A 19,866-nucleotide genomic window follows, 5' to 3' on the forward strand; every position below is an offset into this window, starting at 1 on the left:
GGGCGGACAGCAGAAGGCGGACCCAGGCTGCCTGGAGAGCCTGTGCATGCGCGGGGGCCACCCGGGGACAGGAGGGACCCCAGGGGGGCTCGGAGTTCAGGCCTGAATGCCACGGTAGGAGGGAAGGGAGAGGGCCTTGCAGGCCTCTAGTGGGGAGCCCGGGGGCTCTAGGCATGGTGACAGGGTCCTTAGAGGGGCAGACGGGGGGGTCTGATGGGCTGGTGGGGTTGGTTTGGCGGGCTGTCCACGTGTATCATGTGCCCTGGATGATTAACCCCCCGGGACGGGACTCAGGACAATCGAGTTCCTTCTGAGCACCTGTCATTAGGCAGAAAGGGGGTTCAGGGGAAGCCACGCTCTGTATTTGCTGTTTTCAAGCGCTTACAGCTCAGAACAACCAAAACACCAAAGTGGCTTTTTTGGGGGGCATGTGCTGAACTCCTACAGTCATGTTTTGGGGGAGGCATAGTCTGCTACCCTTCAGAACTATGGTATAAGGGGCAGTCTTCTGGGCAAGCTTTCCTCCTTGATAAAGAGGTTCAAGAGGAGAGAGGCCCCCCCACCCTCTGGGACCCACTTTGTACATCGCGGTGGTACAGTGGAGCCGGGAGCCAGCAGCCCCAGCTCTCTCCAGCTGCTGAATTCACCAGCCTGGGGGCTGTCTGCCCCTGGGGCTTCTCACTAGGTCGTAAACATCCCCAATATTTAACTGTCTTAGTAAGATTCCCTGTTCTTTGTAGCCAGAAAGTAACTGATACACCTGACATAATGTGGCTTCCAAGGAACGGGTGATTTTTAAAAAACATTTCTAAATTTGAAATCCTTTAATGTATCTCCCAAGACGTTGCCTGGTTCCAAAAGTCGCAAAAGAGAGCCGACGGGCCAACTGGCACTTACTGAAAGCAGGGCCTCCTCTGCAGGGAGCCGACCCTGCTCTAGCAAGCGGAAGTCAATGAGCAAACGAATCTGGTTTTGTACCTCTTGTTTCTGCAAATTTTCTTGGGTAGAAAATGATTTGGAATCCAAAGGTCAAGTATGAAATGCTGTGCCAGGTAGTTACTTTTAGGTTTTTGTAATCAAAGGCTGTCAGGGACAGAAATCAAGCCCTTCCTGTCTGATCTTAACATTCTAGGGTGGCCAGCTGTGATGGGCTGAATCATGTGGCCCCCAGATTCACATGTTGAGGCCCAAGCCCCGTGTCTCAGAATGCGACCTTATCTTGGAAGTGGGGACCCGGAGAGGTAATGAGGTTGAAATGGGGTCCCTCAGGCGGCCCCGCTCCGCTATGCCTGGTGCTCTGCGAGGACGCGGAGAAGGCCCCACGCGCCCAGGCGGGAGGGACCTGTGAGCGCGGGGGAAAGGCTGTCTGCGAGCCGGGACCCAGGCCGCAGGAGAAATCATGGAGACAGTTTGATTTTGGACTTGCAGCCTCTAGAGCTGTGAGAAAAAAAATGTGTGTTATTCAGGTTGCCCAGTTCGTGGCATTTCGTCGCGGGCGCCCTAGCAGGTCAGCACAGCAGCCAGGCCCTGCGGCTCACGGTGCAGCTCGTACAGGTCTCTCGCCCCGTTATGTCGCCACTCGCCGTGGGAGGAATGAAAACTGACACTTGCAGGACGTTCTTTGCACCCAGTGCCATTTCTCTGGAGGGGACATAATATTACCGGTTTTTATTAAAAGGTAATCGTGCCATCCCACCTAATGAGCTGAATAAATGTTCGCAGGTAACGGTCCGAAGGTGGCATAAATAGGTTGCCAAGTTTGCCCACAGATCTCAGTCGGACCCCAAAAAGAACAGGGACTTGGCAACACGGAGATGGTGGTGAGGGAGGGATTTTTCATGGAAGGAGACCTTGCAGCCTCTTGGGGTCAGGAGGTCTTTGTGAAGAACACGTGGAACAGAACCGGAGACTGCAGAGAGCTGGGCACACAGGTGTCAGGGACACGCGGACACTTTGATGCCCACTGGCAGACAGGGAAATATTTAAAAGATTTTATTTTTGCTCTCAGTTCCCAAAAGATGAATTAATTTCTTAAAGGATATGATCCAAGATCTGTTGGATTGACTCCTTTTTAATGGGTTTGGAGGCAAAATAGTTTCCTTCATATAATAATTCATGTGATTAGTCTTTTGGCCTAATTATAAATTCAGTTCTCAAAACAGTCTGTCCCTAAGTCAATTGCCGTGCTGTTTTCTATTTAATTTCCTAAAAAAGGAAAATCTAATGGAAATGTCCTCGCTAGTGTTTGTTATTACACGGCAATTAATGGAAATATGTAGGTATTCCTCTTTTCCCCTTCAGGTCCTTTTGATGCTATGGAAATTACCCAGAATGCTTTTTAATAAAATAAAAATAGTAGATTGACAATCTAATCTAGGTTTTCTCAGTCCTGACTTGCAAAATTAGCCATCAGGAAATATCTATCAAAATAGAACACTAGTATAGATAACAAAATGGTATTTCTTAAACAGTAGTTCACAGCGAAAGATACACAGGAAGCCTAAAGTTGTAACTATTTTCTCACCCAGTGTTCAGTGACATTCTTGAAAATTAAAGTCAGAATTTGTAAAAAGAAAAGCAAACATACTGATGTGCAGATTTGGGAAAGGCTGTTAATGGCTCCTGGATAACAACTGGAAGAGCAACTAACGTTCAATTTTGTTTTGTTACCAAGCATGTAGCCAGTTCATGTGCCTGATGATAATAACTTAACGATCAGTAATTAGTAAGTAAACACATGCATGTGGCACTTTGAATCTGGAACGTTCTGGCTCTGTCAGCAGCGGCAGGAGCCCCGACCCCTGCGAAGGAAGAGGGAATTCACCCAAAGAGCGGGGTCCACAGAAGCAGGACCCCCCAGACTTTAATGGAATCAAAAGTATCTTTAAAAGGACATAACTCTGCAAGAATTTTCTCTCGTTTTATGAATCTATTAAATGTGTTTGCTTTCCTGGAGCACTGTTCTACCAAATCTGCCTCCGTATTTTCCACTAGGTTACCAAGACTATACACGCACTTCTGTGTGAGGGTGGGCCGGGCAGAGACGAGGTCCTGGTAGCAGCTGTGAGAGTCTATGGCTGCGCCAGACATTGTCCGTAGTGCTTCGAAAAGTGATCGGACAGAAAAACAAAGAGCTCCAAGTGAGAGGAAACTTTTGATGATTATATATGTCCTAGAGTTCGCGTCTCCACGGTCCAGTATTCTGAGGGATGACGGGTGTTCCACCTTCCATTCAGGGACCCCTGGTGACCCTAGAGTACCCATTTTTCCCACTTCTATTCTAGCAGCTGGCACATGACTGCTTGCAATGCGGACTGCATTTCCCATCCTCCCTTGCAGCTAGGTATGGCTGTGAGCCTAAGTTCTGGCTAGTTTCTGTAGAGTGAAAATAGAAGTAATTTGGGGTAGGATGCAGGAGCCTGCTTTATGAAACTCTGTCTATGCTTTAATTAGATCATCAGATTGTTCTGTTTATGCCGCCTCTTGAGGAAGGGACTTTTTACCATGAGGTGACTCACGCCAAATGATTTCTGTGGGTCCCACAAAGATACAGCATGACAGCCAACCAGATTTTTGTGTGCTTAACTATTTTTTTAAAGGTGAAAACAATAGGAAAAAAGTTGAAGTCACGCTATTAGATTAATGAATTGAAGCAAACAGGACATGGAGTGGTAGAATAGTAGATACTCAAAATGGAACAGGTCCGTGGTCTATGTTGATAGTTGAGTCACTGAAGAATTAAAAGGTCACCATGCTAAAGGAAAGAGCGCTTGTTTAATATGTAACAGTCTTGTTTATTCATGGACTTGGTGTTCTGGATGCTCAAGGTCATCGACCATCTCTGGGAAGAACAGCTCACATTCTGATGTGTCTCACTGCTGTGGAATTTATTCTCTGACATGTTTAGATTTTCTCTTATTCATTCATTACATTATGCATCTTGGCAATTTTAAAAACTGGAGCTGGTCAATGAAAACTGTGTGTGTGTGCGTGTGTGCGCGCGTTTGTGTGTGTGTGCGTGTGTGTGTGAGTGTGTGTGTGTGTTTGTGTGTGTGTGCATGTGTGTGCATGTGTGTATGCGTTTGTGTGTGCGTGTGTGTGTGCGCGTGTGCGCTTTTTACTTCCTTAGCCAAGGACGTCCTTCTCTCTTGACCTGGCTGACTGAGTCCCAGGCATCTCAGCCAGGCTCCAGCATCTCTGTCGCTGGGGGGCATCATCCCCAGGAATTGGTTGCGTTCCCCCCCGTGAGCACATCCCCCCGCCCCCTCCACCCCCCACCCCGCACCCCATGCCCTGGCAGCTCCCATCTGCCTGTTCTTGCTTCTCTCTCTGCACCTGGGATGATAAGCTCCTCAAAGTCGTGGGCTACGTCTTCCATCTCTGTATTCTGAGATTCCAGCAAAGTGCCTGTTTTTTAGCAAAGATGCAATAAATTAATTTAAAAAATGTTTTTCTCAGATCTGGGATTCAAAAAATCTCAAATATGTTTTTCTTCAATATACTTTTAAATCTGAGGAGTAATTCACATACAACAAAATTAACCTTTTAAAATGCTACATTTCAATGAATTTTGCCCAATACGGTGCAGTCCTGTGACCACACCACCATTATGATATTGAACATTTCCATCAACCCCCAAAATTCCATTTGCTCTTTCGCAGTCGGTCCCTGGCCCTGGAGACCTGCTCTGGTTTCTGTCTCTGGAGTTTTGCCTGCGCTGTGCTGTCATATAAGTGGCATCACAGCACGTATTTCTCTGTGATTGACGTTTCCATTGGCATGACAACTTTGAGACCCACCCACTTTGCACAGGTCCCCAGTTTATTGCTGTTCCTGTCTGAGCAGCGGGCATCATGATCATTGTCTAAATGCGTTTGTCCATTCAGTGGGCGTCGTTCCAGTTTTGACTATGATGGGTAATGCTGCTGTAAACATTCACATACAGCTCTTTAGGCAGACATATATTTTCATTTCTCATGGGTAAATAGATAGGACTGGAAGTTCTGGGTCGTACAGTGTGTGTTTAACTTTGTAATATACACTAGCTTCTTCAAAGCAATCGTGCCCATTTGCACTTCTGCCAACAGTATATGTGGTTTTCAGTTTGTAAGTGCTTTTAAAATGACTATCATAAACATAGTAGATCTGGTTTTATAGTTGTGAGATATCACTAAGTCATTAAAAAATGTGTAAAAATAAATGGATAGATGAGCTGACGTTGCTAGGGTAGAAAGATGTTGAATGAGACCCATTTTTCCCCAGTAATTCTCCCAGTATTTTAGTGAGCAATACTTAAAATTCCTTCTTTGCAGTGTCATTTTCCCCAGGACTTTGTGGGAATTCACAGTCCTCAGGAAGCTGATCTGATAGGACCCCTTATCTAGGTTTATCTTTTTCACAGGGCCAGCTGAAAGATGGGTGGGGAGAGCCACTCAGTGTGGGGACTCGTCGTTCAGGGGCGAGCTGGGTGCCGAGGGGAGGGACAGACACAGCAAAGGCCCAGCAGCCAGGCTGTGTGGAGACGGGCTGGGGGCTCCTTCCGCCCTTCTGGCAGCTACGGCCCCAGGTCTGGGGCTGAGACTGCACTCTGCCACTTTCAGTCATGAGGCTTTAAGCAAATCCTGTAACCTATTTAAAAACCTTAAGTAATTTTTTCATCTGGGATGCTCAAGAAATAATCATTATTAACTAAATAATGCACTGAATGACTGCGTGGGCATGGAGAAGTACAGGCCATCTGTGCTTCCTGAGTGTCTCTTCCTCGGTCAAGTTTTAAAACTGCTTCCCACCCCTGTTGTCAGGCAATCCAATCTGGGGGGATCTCCTTGCACCCGAGGTGAGATCTTGATCTGGAGAAGGTTCTTGGCTCCGAAGGAGAAGGAATTCAGGAGCAGGTCAAGCAGGTGCATGCAAAGAGTAGTTGAATAAAGCGCAGTACTGCGGGCTGCTCTGGGGGGAGGGGAGGCAGCTGGTGGGGCGCGGGTTGGGCGGTCTTATAACTGGAGTGTAAGCAGGGGCTGGAATCGGGCAGGTGGGCTGTCCTCGGAAGAGGAAGGGGATTTCAGGGAATAGGGCGTCCCTCCTGCGTCCTGTGTGGTCAACCTCAGAGCTGTCCAGGCACCCAGGGGTGGGCGTTTAGAATGCTGATGGGTGTGTATTGAGCTTTGGCGGGGACTGTAGGCCACCTTTGCTCCCCATCCTGAATCCAGATGGTTGGCACTGGTTAGAAACTGCATTCTGTCTGCCATCAGCTATTTTCCTAGAGTCTAGTTGGTTTGTTTTTGTTTAACCAGTTCTGCCAGCTGGCCGCACGCACTCACCTCAAGCTTTCCTTGACTCTCCCAGGTCCTGGCCCTTTTCCTGGGCTGCACTGCCTGTGTCACCCCCTTTAATTCTCTTCTGTTGAATGAGTTTTGATTTTACTCTACCTACTGTAGGGGCTGGGGGGGCAGGAGGCCCCAGCTTAGGCCACTGTGGCATGCAGATAATTTTGATCCGAAAGCCATCAAGGCCCAACAGACTCAGAAAGAAACTGTGACATTCCCCCTACAACTGCTTAAAACGGATTTAGCTGGAGGACCTGCTCAGGAGGCAGGCGGCCACCCTGTGACTCCATTGTCATATGAGTGAGGTGGCTACACAGGGAGGAATTTAGCCAAGTCCTTCCGTTGAAATTCCTCTGTGTGTCCCACTCTTTCTTCTTGGCCCAGCAGACAATCCCTCACCAAACATTTACACTCCCACATCCTTGTAAGTTGCTTCCCTTTTCCCTTGATGTCCCAGACCCCTGCCCCCTTCGGCTCAGTTAAGAAGGACACCTATTCCTCATCGTCCCTGACTGTCTTTAGCGTCTCATGTCTGTGGATTTCCCATATGCATGTGATTGAACTTTGTGTTTCTCCTGCTGCAGTGTCTCCTGTCAGTCTGATCTTTAGACCAGCTGGGAGAACCTTGAGGGTGGAGGAAAACTTTTCCCTCCCCAACACTGCGGTATCAATGGTGTCTGCTCTCAGATCCATGTGACCTCTTTTCCTGCCCCTTTAAAATATCTTATGTTCTTTTGAGTAGGTGATCTGTGGCATTTTTATAAATTTCTTTATGCTACAGGCCAGCTCAGACCTAGAGAACACAATTATGAGGCTTTAGATGTGACCAAGATGTGTCATTTGGTTTCAGATTCTGTGATATGTCGAAGAATACTCAAATTACACTTCAGTGCACGTGAAGTGGGATTCAAATTGATCTGAGATGCCAGTCGTCTGAATTCCTGAGGGGATGCAGGTAAGCTGCTGTGACTTTTCTGTTGTGTCTAAGACAAGAACACACATCTTTTTACAGGAGAAGTTCAGTCATGGTCTTTATAAAACACCTGCATTTCCTGGAAATTTTCCTATATTCCCTTTCTATTTATAACTGCATTTGTGTTGCCTTTTTTATGTCCCAGCATAATGTTTATAGAAATGATGTCACGTCATCCTTTCAGTGCCCTCTAGGATAGGAAAGATGAAGTTTTAATGGAGTAAATGAGTCTCTGGGAAAACACATGTTTCTGCGATGGTGTCATCCGTGATCATTCCGTGGCCCCGTGGCTCTCTGGGCCGCTGTTCCCACAGGCTGTCTAGCTCACAGGACAGTTTTGCTTTCAAGTAAAGCCAATTTCAAAATTATGCCAAGTGTGAGGGCTGGGAGGTCACAGGAGTTAAGGAATTTCTGAAGACAGTAGCACAGAGGAGATTCCTCCCTACTTGGCAGCTAGTTCTCCAGACTGAGCGCCATGAGTCAAGAGTTTGGTTCAGGTCTGGTTAACCATCATGTCAGTAACCAGGGTTAGCTGGCACCTTGGGTAGGGCTGGGCCGAACGTGCTTCTCAGCTGCCACGTGCCTGGTACGATGTCCACAAGGGTGGGTGTTTCCCACCAGACTGCTGGGGGCTGGTCGGTAACTGCTGGCTGTCCCCATCTCCTACTTCTCTTCTCCTTCCACTGAGCCCTAGAGTTTAGGTGGGCACCTGGGCGGCCCAGCAAACAGCAACTTGTGGGTCCTAAGAGGGCAACAAAGATAACTGGGAGCCATTCCCTCCACGTCTTTTGTTGTCCTTTGAGTTTTCCTGCTGGCTAAAATCTTGGCCTTTCGCATGGCATGTGGTACCTCGTCTGTGAAGTCATTAGATGGAGGGAGCCTGGGGTTGAGGACTTTGTGGAACAAAGCCCCCCACCAGTGTGAACTGCCCACCTCTCGACTTTGGGGTTCCAGCCCCTGTTATTTCTTTCTCTGGTGCCAGCAGTGGGACGCTTCTCAGGGGGGTGGGGCCGGGGGCAGGGGGGGCACTTTCAGGAGAGGAGGGATGAAGAGCAGGCGTGCAATGTTCTCATGGATTCCCGAAGGGGGTCTGGGGAGGAAGCCAGCCCTGCCTGTCCACAGACAAGAGTCCACTGTGTGGGTCCACCCCTGCCCCCTGCTCTCCGAACCCACAGAAACTGCTCTGGTGCCACTGTAAGATCTGCAGCAAGTGGACACTGGAGCCGCCTCCCCTTCCTGCCCACTGTGGGGTGGGGCACTGACGGCTCTGCTGGGAGTCACTGCAGCTCTGTCGGCTGCCCTGCTGACTCCAGGAGGCCAGGCACATGGAGGTGCATGCGTCATGGCCTGTGTGTGGCCAGTTCCTTTCTGCTTTGACTTGAAAAGACTGCAGGTGCAGAGCCTTTCACTGCACTAGTCCCCCCTCCCCGGCCCGCCCTCCCTGGCCCCTCCCCGGTCCCCCCTCCCCGGTCCCCCCTCCCCTGCCAGCCCTCCCTGGCCCACTCGCCCCAGTCTGCCCTCCCTGGTCGGCCCTCATTCTTGAGATAGTGAGACAATGAGTCCCCACATGCTTTCCAAAGTCAATGCCAGGCCCAGGATAGGCACCAGAATAGTGGAAAGAAGACCAGCCAGGTGGCTGGCACCCGTCCTGGCCCCACCCACAGAAGCTACTCACCTGCCTGGTTCTCAGGTTTTGTAAATGGGAAGCAAAGGAGCGGGTTCCTTGATTTCTACGATCCTTTGTGGTCCCATCCCTTGATAGTTTCTATCATTAGACAACGTCTGTCATATGGTTTCATTTCTTTCTCTGAAAGTATTCAACTAATCTGTCGAGTATAAATACAGGAAAAAAACATTATTGGTATTTTTATCAGAAGAGAAAAGCAAATGTTTCTCATCTTTCGATATATATTTAGGCACCAACATTACTAAGAAAGAGGAATAAATAGCATCTTGAGTGTCCTTTGGTAAATGAAACTGCACCACATTTTGTGGCGCATAAACCTCAATGCCAGTGACGGTGGATGGGACCACCTCCAGGTGTGACACGGAGTGGGAGCTGTGGCGTGGGAAGCTGGCAGGGCTCGTTCGATCTGGGGCAGTGGGCTGCCCCCTTACCAGGTGTACAGGCCCATTGACTTTCTCTCAGTTTACTGGTTTCTTCATAATTATCTTCCTAACGGGTGCTGGCAATACTGAGCACAAGTTTAAACACCCACGTGGTCCACTGGTTTGGGGACCAGCCCAAGGTGCTCAGTCCCCCTGCCTGCAAGGTCCAGAGGACCCTGCTCATGCTTCCCGTGGCAGTGGGGGTCCCGCCTTTGCACGGGCTTCATGACTAGCAAAGGGGTGGGCTTGGTAAGTGCGTGTCAGCCCCCACCGGCCCCAGGACCATCCAGGCAGCCGCACAGGTACACAGGTGCACAGCACTGCCCACTCCCCATCGGATTTACTCTGTCGAGGGTGGTGCTCAGACGTCGGCACGTAAGTTTTCTGTCTCCCTAGTGGTTATTTTGTGTAGGCGGGTTTGAGGCCCTTTGGCTTAGACCTGCCGGGCCACCTCATGGCGGCTGGAGGCCTTGCAGGGGTGCGGGAGTGGGAGGGTCATTGCTGAGCCACCACAGAGCCGCGCCCTGGCCGTGCTGTCAGAGCCCATCGTTTATTTGCTGAGACCCTTACCTGAGCTTCAGTGTAAAAATCTCAGTTAGCATGAGGTGCTGCTAGAAAATACAAGACCAGACATTCCAACTTCATTTTCATAGGTAGGAGTAAAAATAGGAAAAGCAGAAGATTGTATCTCAAAAAAGTGTTAATAGAAACAAGCACAGTTCTCTAGACTTGGGTTTCTGAATATGGCCTAAAGTGTTCCTAACATCAGAGATCAGAATCTTTTATTTTGGGGGTGGTTAGTGGTTTTGTTCCTGCCAGGCAAAAAACAAAAATACAAGAAAATAAGCCATTGGCAAATAAAACTACACTTAAAAAAATTAAACCAGACCATGTGTGAGAGTTAGAAATATTTTCTCAAATTGAACAATGACTGAGGACTTTATGTTCTTTAGCTTGATGAGTCCAACCCTTGGGCAGCAGATAGATGGGGGGGGAGGATGGAGAAAATTGTTTAAGCATTTCCCAGATACTTTTTGTATCACATGCAGTCTTATATATTCACCACCCATGAACGAGCTAGCAGGACAGCCAAGAAACAACAATGCCATTATTTTCCCATTGAAAATCTGCCTGTCGCAGGGAGTGCATGTGTCTAATAGTTGTTGAAGGTTTACAAAATCCTGAAAAACTGACAATCTTTCTCTCAAACAAAAATCTGTATTTGAATCTGAGATACTTTTTATACTGTATAGAAATACATTAGTTAAATATGTATCTACTATATTTTTTGATATAGTAGAAAACTACCCATAAACTTTCTAAAAAAAAAAAGGATTTTGGTCATATATAGGAATATATGTCATGTTCCTATATATGGTCATAAGAATATAGGTCATAAGAAGGAATATTTGTCATGTTCCCTTAAAACCAGCCTGTCTCCCTGACCCTCGTCCCCTCCCCGTTCTCTCAGGCAGCTGACTCGGCTCCGTCACCTTAAGGCATTCTCCCAGCCTGATTTCCAAAAGCCAGTTATGTCCCTCTGTTCACGCCGCTGCTGTGAGCGCCGTCACACAGACCCTCGGCATCTCTTGGTTGGCACCTGTCTCTCAATCTCCTTATTTGCAGGTGGTCGTCTCAGTAAGTTCCTGTGAGCCCCACTGCCAGAGGAGGCTTTTTTTTTCTTTACAAGGTTTTTGTCACTTTTGTTTAACAAGTATTCATTTCAATGTAATGGAAAGACCATGGACTTCACTGTCAGAGAGCTGAGTTCAGATCCTGGTTCCAAAATTAACTGGTAAATTACATCACCCCTCTGAGCCTCAATTCCTTACCTGTAGGAAAGAGATCATAATTAAATTTCGTGGTCTGATGTACGTAAAATGCTTAGTGCAGTGTCTGGAATACACTGTGTAAAGTATTTGCTCTATAAATTATTACATTTAAAGGATAAAATTCCAGATCTCAGCCACCCCCAGGCCCCACTGCCATCCCCGTTGTGTGCACAGACTTTCTGTTAAAACATCTCTGCTGTATTTATCGGCCAGGACATTTCCTGTCCTTGGCTGCTTTTTCAATTTCTCATTTTAAATCAGTCCTGTGCTTGGAATGCTTCCTCCTGGCCCTTTAACGCCTTCTTCCTCCAGAAATTCTTCAGGGACCAGTTCCACGTCCGCTTCCTCCCGTGCATGAACTCCCAACAGTTCTCACTGCTGGGAGACGCTTCCCCATGGGTCCTCAGTTGCTGTATGTCTTTTGAGCAGAAGCACTCACTGGCTTGGTTCCCGACGGTGTCTTCAGGGTATTTATGTACTAACAGCCTTGGAAGACAGAGGTGATTTCTCCCTCCAGAGCAAAGGGCAAGTACGTTTACTGTTCAGTGCAAGGAATATAATGTCTCCTTTCAGGGAAAAGTCAGACAGGCTTACTGCCCGTGTAAAAGCCTTGAGTTGCCCAAGCTGGTATTCTGTTTCTGTAATGCGGCGCACTGTGCATTCAAGGGTGGCTGGGCCCCGTTTGCATCACCCTGCGGGAACTGGGGTTTGGGGACCTGGTGCGATGGTGCTACTCTGGCTACTGCATTGCTGTGGACAGTACAGCCCTTGGTCTTCTGCTTCCTGGTGCCGTGCCAGCAGCCGTGAAGCTGTAGCACATTGAGTGTTAGCGTGCAGGTATTACCAAGTCCAAGCTTGTGCCACTTGCCGCACAACACGCCTCCTAAGTCGTGAGGCAAGGTGTCGGGCCAAGGAAAGTGACTTTATACGGAAAGCCAGCAGACCAAGAACATGGTGGGCTCATGTCCTGAATCGCCATCCCGACCTAGGGCTGACTCGAGCTTCTTCTTTGTTAGGGAAGGGGATCAGCAGGGGTCGAGGCCGGGAGGTGACGGTCGGCCTCCGCCATCTGGACGTCAGCGAGAGTCTGAGGATGGTTGTGAGGCTCCTCCTCCCTGGTCAGCTGATGCCAATCATTTTGCTGACACAGGTCTGGCCATGATGTGCCTACAGTCTTTGGCAATCCAGCCGTCATTTTTGTACATGTTTCTTGTCTTTGGGGGAAGCAAGTTTCGGGTGAGAGGCTGGCTGCATCAGTCTTAAGTCATGAGAAAAATCCTCTGATGATTAACAAGCCTACGTGCAGGGCTGCAGGGCTGAGCAGAAGCTGTTTGACCCAAAGATTAAGGCAGCAAAGGAGATGGAGTGAGTGTGAAGGCTCGGACACCGGGCACTTTCTCTCTGGTACACAAGCAGCATGAAATTTCAGCCCCGTCACAGCTCTTCAGTCCTTGACAACTGTTATTACTATTTTAATTATTATTTGGCCACTATGACTCCTACATATTTCATCATAATAGTCTCCTCCCTTCCCCATTTTTTTCTTGTCATTGGTTTTTGGAGAGATTGGTCTGTGGAGAAATTGGTTTGTGGATACTTTTTTTTTTCCTGGTGAAGGTTTTGAATTGTGGATTTGTCTTGTTTACCCATGCCTTGCATTTATCCCAGGATCATTTCTCATATCGGCGTCTCAGCTTCCAATTACATACTGTCTCCCGACCTATCTTGAATCATTGACTATCCCTTGTGTTTGTTTCTGGTTTCTGTTACTACATTTGTGTCTTTTATGGACAGGGCTCCTTCTGATTTGCCTTTAAGAAAATCTTCCACAGTTCCTAGCGAGTATTGTGACTAGAGTAGCAGCGTGTGCACAAGTGAATGAACTGCGAGTCCGCTCAGATAATGGCCATCCTTTTCCTCTTCTCCACTAGAGGGCGCACTCCGCTCCACATGGGATTTAGGAACCTTGCAAAGCCTGGGATTTTGTCTGTTTTGAACGTAGGGGTATCAATGTTCCATAAATGCAGCTGAATGAAGTGGTAAGTGTATAAAAATGTGTTATCGAGTAGAGCCTTGGTCTGGTTGCACTTTTTCTATGCAAGACTCCAGCGGAGACCAGCGAAACCTCCTTGGGCCGTGATTAGGCCAAAACCAAGTAAAGTGGTTCCTAAGATTTTCCACCAACCTGGGGGTGCACGTCAGTGCACACGTGCCAACTGCCAGCGCACAGAGCAGTGGCCTGACTAGAAATTCTGAACCTTGTTAGCTACAAAATACATAGGTTCCAAGTCCTCAGCGGTGCAAGGATGATGTAAACAGCATCGAATCTTAGAAGAACAAAGCAGGAAGTGGCAGAGGGTCGCGTTCTTAGTAGCTTCCAAGCGCATTTGTTCAGCTTCCTCACTTAGCTCAAGGAGGCCAGAGCTAACTCCCCGCGGCCGCCATTACAGGGAGCGGACTGTTGTATACCGGCTACACCACCTGCTATCGGCTCTGAGCGGCTCGTCCTGGGAAGGTGCTGCCTTTGGATGCAGCGCCCCGCGGGGTGCGCGCAGGCCCCGCGGAGCCCGAGGCGCCGCTACTGCGGCGGGATAACCGGCCGAGCACTGCGAGCATTCTGCCTTTTCTTATTGCTCCGCTCCTTCCTGACCAGAGCCTCCCAGCAGCCTTGGCGCAAGAATTTCTATAGGAGGCGAATTAACGGTCACAAATAAAGTTAACGCCACCTTCCCACTCATTTTCCCACCTTGTCGCCTCTCAGTCCTGGTTATAGAGCGAAACATTTTTCAAAGAGTTCCCCACCACTCAATTTCACTCTGCCTTCTGAATTTTGACTTCCGACGCCCGCGCTCGCGCTGCACGCTAGATGGCGCCGTTGGACCAGAAACCGAAGGCCGGGACCCGCCGGGAACCCCGGAGTCGGAGGGAGACGAGGTGGGAGCGGAGCTCGCCCGGGTGGGCGGAGGGAGACCCCAGCGTGTGACCTGAGAGATGAAGGCCACAAACGCAACCAAACCGAGTAAATCCAAGCAGCCCTGCCTCCGTCGGTAAATCAGTTTGTTGCAAACGTTAATGACTCTCCGGGGCTCACGAGCTGGACGCGCTGCCGAAGGGCGCAGGGGGGGAAGGGGGTTCGCCCGTTCTTCCCGCGTGTGGGTTTACCGCGCGCGGAGCCAGCCTGGGCACCGGGAGCCGACCTCTGCAGGCTGCACGCGGGGAGGCCTGAGGCGCCCCCTGCGTGCCGTTCAGGGGCACGCGTGTCCCTGGAAATGGTGTGGTCGGATCAGCTGGCGGATGTGCATCTGTCCCCTCCCGGCGCCCTGTCCCCTCGCCCTACCCGGGAGTCTGGGCAGGGACCCTCCTGAGGGGCTGGGGTGATGGCTGCCGGCCCTTTGGGTTGCCTGCCCTCCTTGGCAGCAGCGGTTTCAGGTGCACTACGCCTGCGTTTGGGAGGGGGCGCCCTCGGCAGGACCCCAGCCGCCCGGCGCGGAGGGCGGCCGTGGTCTTCGGGAGAGGAAGCCCCGGCTCTCGGATCCGGGTGGGCGCGCCACTCCTGCGCGGGCGCAGGGGCAGCTCTGCGCCGGATCTGCAGGAGGACCTCCTTTTGGGCCAAGCACGCCGACACCCGGCGCGGCGCGGCTCCCCAGTCCGCGATTTCACCGTCACGGACAAGGGCAGAGGGTACTGAGAGAAGCGCGCGCTGCCTGGGCCGAGGGGCAAGGCCGCCGCCCGGGCTGGCCGTCCCGGACGCAGGGCCCCTTTCCAGACGCGGGAGGCTCCGGGGGGCGTCCGCGAGGCGGTGTGCCGGGGAGCGCGCCCGCGGAGCCGAGGGCTGGGGCGGGGCTCCGGCACCCGTGTGACTGCACGTCGGGTCCGCCGGGCCGGGACCCTGGTGCGCGTGGCCTAGAGGATCCGGACGCCGAGGAGGCAGCTCCAGGGGCGGGCGCGCGGCCCTGTGCGCGTGGGCTTTCTGTGCCGGGCCCCGCCGGCCCTCGCGCAGGCCGTGTGTACGCGGGGAATGTGCGGAGGTGGCGGTCCCCACCCTTCTCCATTCTTTGCCTCCCGTCCTCGCGCTGGCTTCCTCTGGATTTCTCTGCAGGCGGGCCTGCGTGGGACGGAGGGCAGCGGGGCGCCCTGCTGCCCTGCCGGCGGCTCGGAGGCTCGGGCCCGCGGGAGGGAAGGCCGAATCTGCGCGGTCAGACCAAACCGGGAGCACAGGTTGACACCGGTGACGAGCCCTCCGCTTTCCCATTCCAGGCGCGCCTGCCCGTGTTCCACTCCCGGCCCCGTCCTCCGTCCCGGTGGCCGCCCGGCTCAGGGTTAACTGCGGGCCTTGCAGAGGCCCAAAGGCTCAGGCCCGTGCCAAGCGCACACACGCGGCCATCGGAACCTCTCCTGTCGCCCCGGGGTGGGAGCCCCGCGCCTCCCGGGCGCGTGGTGCCGTCGGGCCACGCAGAGCACCGGGCTGCAGGCTGCGGGCCAAGGGGTGTAACAGCGGTTCGGGGGCCCTAAGAGGGGTGCCAGTGCCCGTTCGGACTCCGAGTCTCCGGGGTTGGGAGAAGCACCCGCCTTGTCCGTTGAGCCCGCGGGGTGGTGAGGGCAGGGCCAGCTGCCCAAAGCCTCCCCTCTGGGCAGGGTTTGCTCTGGCCGCTGACAAGTCCCTACGGGGATGAAACCTGGTCCCAGGCGACCTGCTGCTGTTCGGGAGGACCCTGGGTTTCTTAGCGCCCCGCCCTCTTTCCCGGCTCGAGTTGAGCCCCCAGTTCCGTCCGAAGCCCCGGGAGCGAGGCAGGACTGGGAAAGCCGTCGGTCGCCGAGCCCCGCGCGGTTTGCAGCCGCGGCAGATCGAACAGGGCACAGGGCGCGCCGCGTGCGCAGACAGTTAGTTCATGGAAACCCTGCAGATGGGTTTTAAGTGCCCCCGGGACGCAGGGGGAGAAGGTGTAGGTGGTGGGGATGGGACGGGGGATGGGGCTCGGATGGCGGGCCGGCCGCGCATTCTTGCAGCTCTGAAAGTGACAGTCGCCTCCCTCCCTGCCATTGTTCTTAATTTACAAAAATTAACTCGTTAAAGAAAATCGCACGCCTGGGGAAACCCGAGCTCGCGGCCCGCCCCCTGCGGGGGAGCGCGCGGCTTCCCTGGGCCCGGAGCCCGGCGGCCGCCCGCCCCCGCGCCGCCCCCGCGCCCCCGCCGCCCCGAGGCCCCCGCCACCTCACGCCGCAGGAATGCTCCAAGTATGCACACGCTCCCCAAGCAGACCTCCTTCGCCGCCGCGGCGCATACATCACCCGTGGCAGCCGTCCACCTTCTCAGGCGTTTCGTAACCGGGTAAGCTGAGAGCTGGGGACGGCCCTCCGTTAAGTAGCCCGCGGCGCGCCGCTCTTCCCACTCGGCTCCGCGCGCCGCCGCCGACGAGTCCGCGCCCGCCGCCGCCCGCTCTCCGCGCGTCCCGCCGCGCCCGCCGCTCCGGACCCGGCCGCCCGCCCCGCGGGGCCCCGCCGCGGCGCGCCCCCCGCAGCCGCCAGGTGCTCCCGGAGCGCGGCGCCGGCTGCCGCCACGCCGGGGAGCCGCCGCCTCAGGTGGGTCCGGCTCCGGCCCCTCGCCCTGCTGCCCGGCCTCGCCGGGGGCTCCGGGGAAACCCGCGCCAGCCGGTTCCTGCTCGGCCCTCAGCCGGCCCGGCGCGGGGGCGAGGGCACGGGACCCGGGGGCGGAGGCCCGGCCCTGTCTTCCGAGGGGAGGCAGCTGCACGTCTCCCAAGGCGGATGCTCGGCGGCCGGCGCGCGCGGGCTCTCTGGTCAATGTCTGCAGAGTTTCATCGACTTCAGGGGGCGGCGCGCCAGTGTGAGGGGCAGCCGTCCCGCACCCCCTCGCCCGCCCGCCCCGCGCGGTGGCACCTCGGTGGCGCCCGGCGCGGACCTCTCCGGGGGCGGGCTGAGCGCTCTGCAGCTCCCGGCTGCGCGGGGCTGTGTGGCATGGAGGCAGAGCCCGGGCCCAGGGTCCTGGCCCTTCCCCTGCTCGTCAGGGCATCCGAGACGGTGGGTCGGCCCAGCGCCCGGGGACGCGGCCGGCCAACCCTCCCCCGCCAGCGGAGTACACTGCCTCTTCGGCCTTCCCCCCGGGCGCCGGCCCGAGGTCCGCTGAACCCCAGGGTAGCGTGCACCCCGCATCCTCGGGAGTGCGGTGATCGGAGAGCTTGGGGCTCTGTGAGGAGCCGGGACCGTGGGCAGGGCAGGGGGCAGGAGAGGCACCCCACACCGAGCATCTTCAGGGACCCTCGGCGACCGTTTCCGCGCCTTCCGGGACCCCCTCCCCGCCTCCCACCTCAACCGGGAGCAGGTGGCTTTCTGAAGTTCGCTGGAGCTCTGGTGAGGGGTCGTCAAGGAGGGAAATAAGCGCTAAACTCGTCCTTGGCTAACCGACGTCAGGGTGGCAGCGGGTGAAAGAGGAGGTGGGGACGGGCACGGGATCTGGAGGGACCCTTTGGGGTGCGGGGAGGTGTACTGTCCTTTTTTAGCTTGACGCGGGAGGGTAAGGAATTGGTCTCCTCCAGCGGGTGAGGGAGGGGGCGAGTGGGCGAAGACCAATCCCTTAAGACCCCGAACCCCCCCCCCCCCATTCTCATTCATGGTTTGAAGGGAGGGAAGCCTGGCTGGCGCGTAGGGTCGGCCGTTTTCAGGCTTTCATGGCCGAGAATGCTCAATGAAATACTGAACTAGCTAAGCATTAGCATAAATGTTTCGGCTGAAAGGAGAGAGAACTTTATTTTTGAACGTATGGACGGAATGCCTGGCTCGCTGGGTCAATTGGCTGACTGTTCCGGTCCCCGGACGCGACGGGACTCCTTCTTGCTGCCGACAGGTGGCGCTCTAGACCCAGGCAGGAGCGCGTCCGCTGCTCAGGTTTCCGCGAGGAGTTCAGGGGTTTAAAAACACAATCCCCGCACAGATTTTCGGTGGGTCCATTGTCAGCCTTCAGTTTTTCGGGAGCACGGCTGCCAACTGAGTTGGAAATGACTGTAGCAGAGGTCAGGCCAGTTGACGGGAACAGCGGGCCAGTTTCGCCTTTTCACCGCTGTAGGAGAGGGTTAGAAGCGTCAAACAGCTGTTAATTAGGAAGAAGGAAATGGCGGGGGTCCTTGGATCCCCAAGGCAGCGCCAAAATTTTAATCTTCGCTCCATTAAAAGAGATCCGGGCAATTTGGCACCGCCTGCTCGTCCGACATTGAAACGCAATCTACGCTCAGGTCTAGAAAGGTGCCAGAAGTGCGCCAATAATGCGGAAAGACGCGTTCGTTTCTCCTCTCCAGGGGCTTGGCCTTTGGCTCACTCTCGGGTGCTCACGCACGATTTCGTTTTTCCCGGGGCCCAGCCTGTCCCCTAACAGTGACGTGTGTTCCGCAGAGCCCCCTCTCCTCTATACGCCGCCTCCGGCAGCCCCCCAGGTCGGCTCCTCGTCAGCAGCTTTTGTCTCTGGGTTGGAAGATCCCCTTATGCCGACATGGGTCAGGCACCTACTGTGCGCTGGGAACGAAAGATGAGCAAAATTCTTTGTCTTATGTGTAGACAGAACGAAATGGAGAAAACAGAGCGTGAAAGCGCTTTGTTAGCTCTTCCGCGCGCCGGGGACCAGCAGTGCGGCCCCGCGGCACTGCGCAGCTAGAAGGGCGCGCAGGCTGCGCACGTCCCCGCGGGCAGCGGCGTCGAGTGGAGGCTGGGCCACAACGACGCCTGAAAACCCTCCCCGGGCCGGATGAAGGGCCCGGGGCCCGGGAGGCCTCCGCCGGCTTGCGGGCTGGACCCGCCTTCGGGAAGGACGCCCCTCAAGCCCGACGCCCCTACTGCCACGGGCCCTGCTGCGCCTGGCCGGGCCGCGGAGGCGGGCAGACCCGGGCACGTGCAGGCCCCAGTCCGGCGCGGTTCCCGCCGGGCCGCTGCTGAGGCCTCGCCGCTTGTCCCCGCAGGTCCCTTCATGCGGCCGTGAGCTGGGAGGCCGAGCATGCGGACCCGGCTCCCCCCGGCGCTCGCCGCCCTGGGCGCGGCGCTGCTGCTCTCCTCCACCCAGGCGGAAGGTAAGCGGCCCCGGCCCGCCGCCCGCGCGGACCCCGGAGCGCCAGCGCGGTCGCCGCTCGCCTCTGTCGCTTGCTCTGTGTCGCGCTGTCTGGGCTCCTCCTGCCGAGGGCCGCCGCTCTCCTGAGCTCGTCCGCTCCGCTGTCCTGCGTCCCCGCCGCTCGGCGCTCTGTGGTCTGTGCTCCTGTCCGCGGCGTGCTGTCCACGCCGCCCTCGAACCTGTCCGCGGCGTGCTGTCCACGCCGCGCGCGCTCCTGTCCGCGGTGCGCATCTGTCCACGCCTCCCGCGCTCCTGTCCGCGGTGCGCACCTGTCCACGCCGCTGCCTCCCCGAGGACCGGCGCCCGCGCTCCACGCGACACTGCGGGCGCCCCGAGCGCTGGTCTGTGGCCGGACGGCGACCCCAACGAGAGGCTCCGCCGCGCCGGCCCTGCACGTCCCCAGGCTCCGTGCGGGGCCCGGCGTCCGGCAGGAGCGGAGAGGCCCAGGTGTAGCCTCGCAAAGCCGAGGGCCCAACCCTGTCCTGCACCCTCTGCCTCCCCCCCGACCACCCTCCCTCC

At 54.8% G+C, this 19,866-nt stretch overlaps 1 protein-coding gene and 1 long non-coding RNA gene across 8 annotated transcripts in view; one reads left to right on the forward strand and one right to left on the reverse strand.

The window, feature by feature from the left end:
* Window positions 1-4,281: 4,281 nt before the first annotated feature.
* Window positions 4,282-16,618, reverse strand: LOC118971378 (uncharacterized). 4 transcript variants are annotated; one of them, XR_005059793.2, is made up of 3 exons: window positions 16,501-16,618; window positions 8,975-9,125; window positions 4,282-4,407 (listed from the first exon to the last, which is right to left on the reverse strand). It is a non-coding gene; the product is annotated as an uncharacterized lncRNA (long non-coding RNA). The 4 variants fall into 4 exon arrangements; XR_005059794.2 differs by having other exon boundaries at window positions 16,453-16,532; XR_012126287.1 differs by lacking the exon at window positions 16,501-16,618 and adding an exon at window positions 13,987-14,526.
* Window positions 16,551-19,866, forward strand: part of COL12A1 (collagen type XII alpha 1 chain) — a 107,795-nt gene continuing 104,479 nt past the window's right edge. For 3 of the 4 annotated variants that reach the window (XM_073224701.1, XM_073224699.1, XM_037012566.2), the window contains exons 1-2: window positions 16,682-16,820; window positions 19,202-19,309. In XM_073224701.1, coding sequence (XP_073080802.1) covers window positions 19,237-19,309 — 73 coding nt within the window. In that variant the 5' untranslated portion in view covers window positions 16,682-16,820; window positions 19,202-19,236. Of the gene's footprint in view, window positions 16,570-16,681; window positions 16,821-19,201; window positions 19,310-19,866 lie in introns of those variants that run through there. The other variant, XM_073224700.1, reaches the window with a different exon arrangement.

This window comes from Manis javanica, chromosome 16 (assembly GCF_040802235.1).
Source record: "Manis javanica isolate MJ-LG chromosome 16, MJ_LKY, whole genome shotgun sequence".
Classification (NCBI taxonomy): Eukaryota; Metazoa; Chordata; class Mammalia; order Pholidota; family Manidae; genus Manis; species Manis javanica.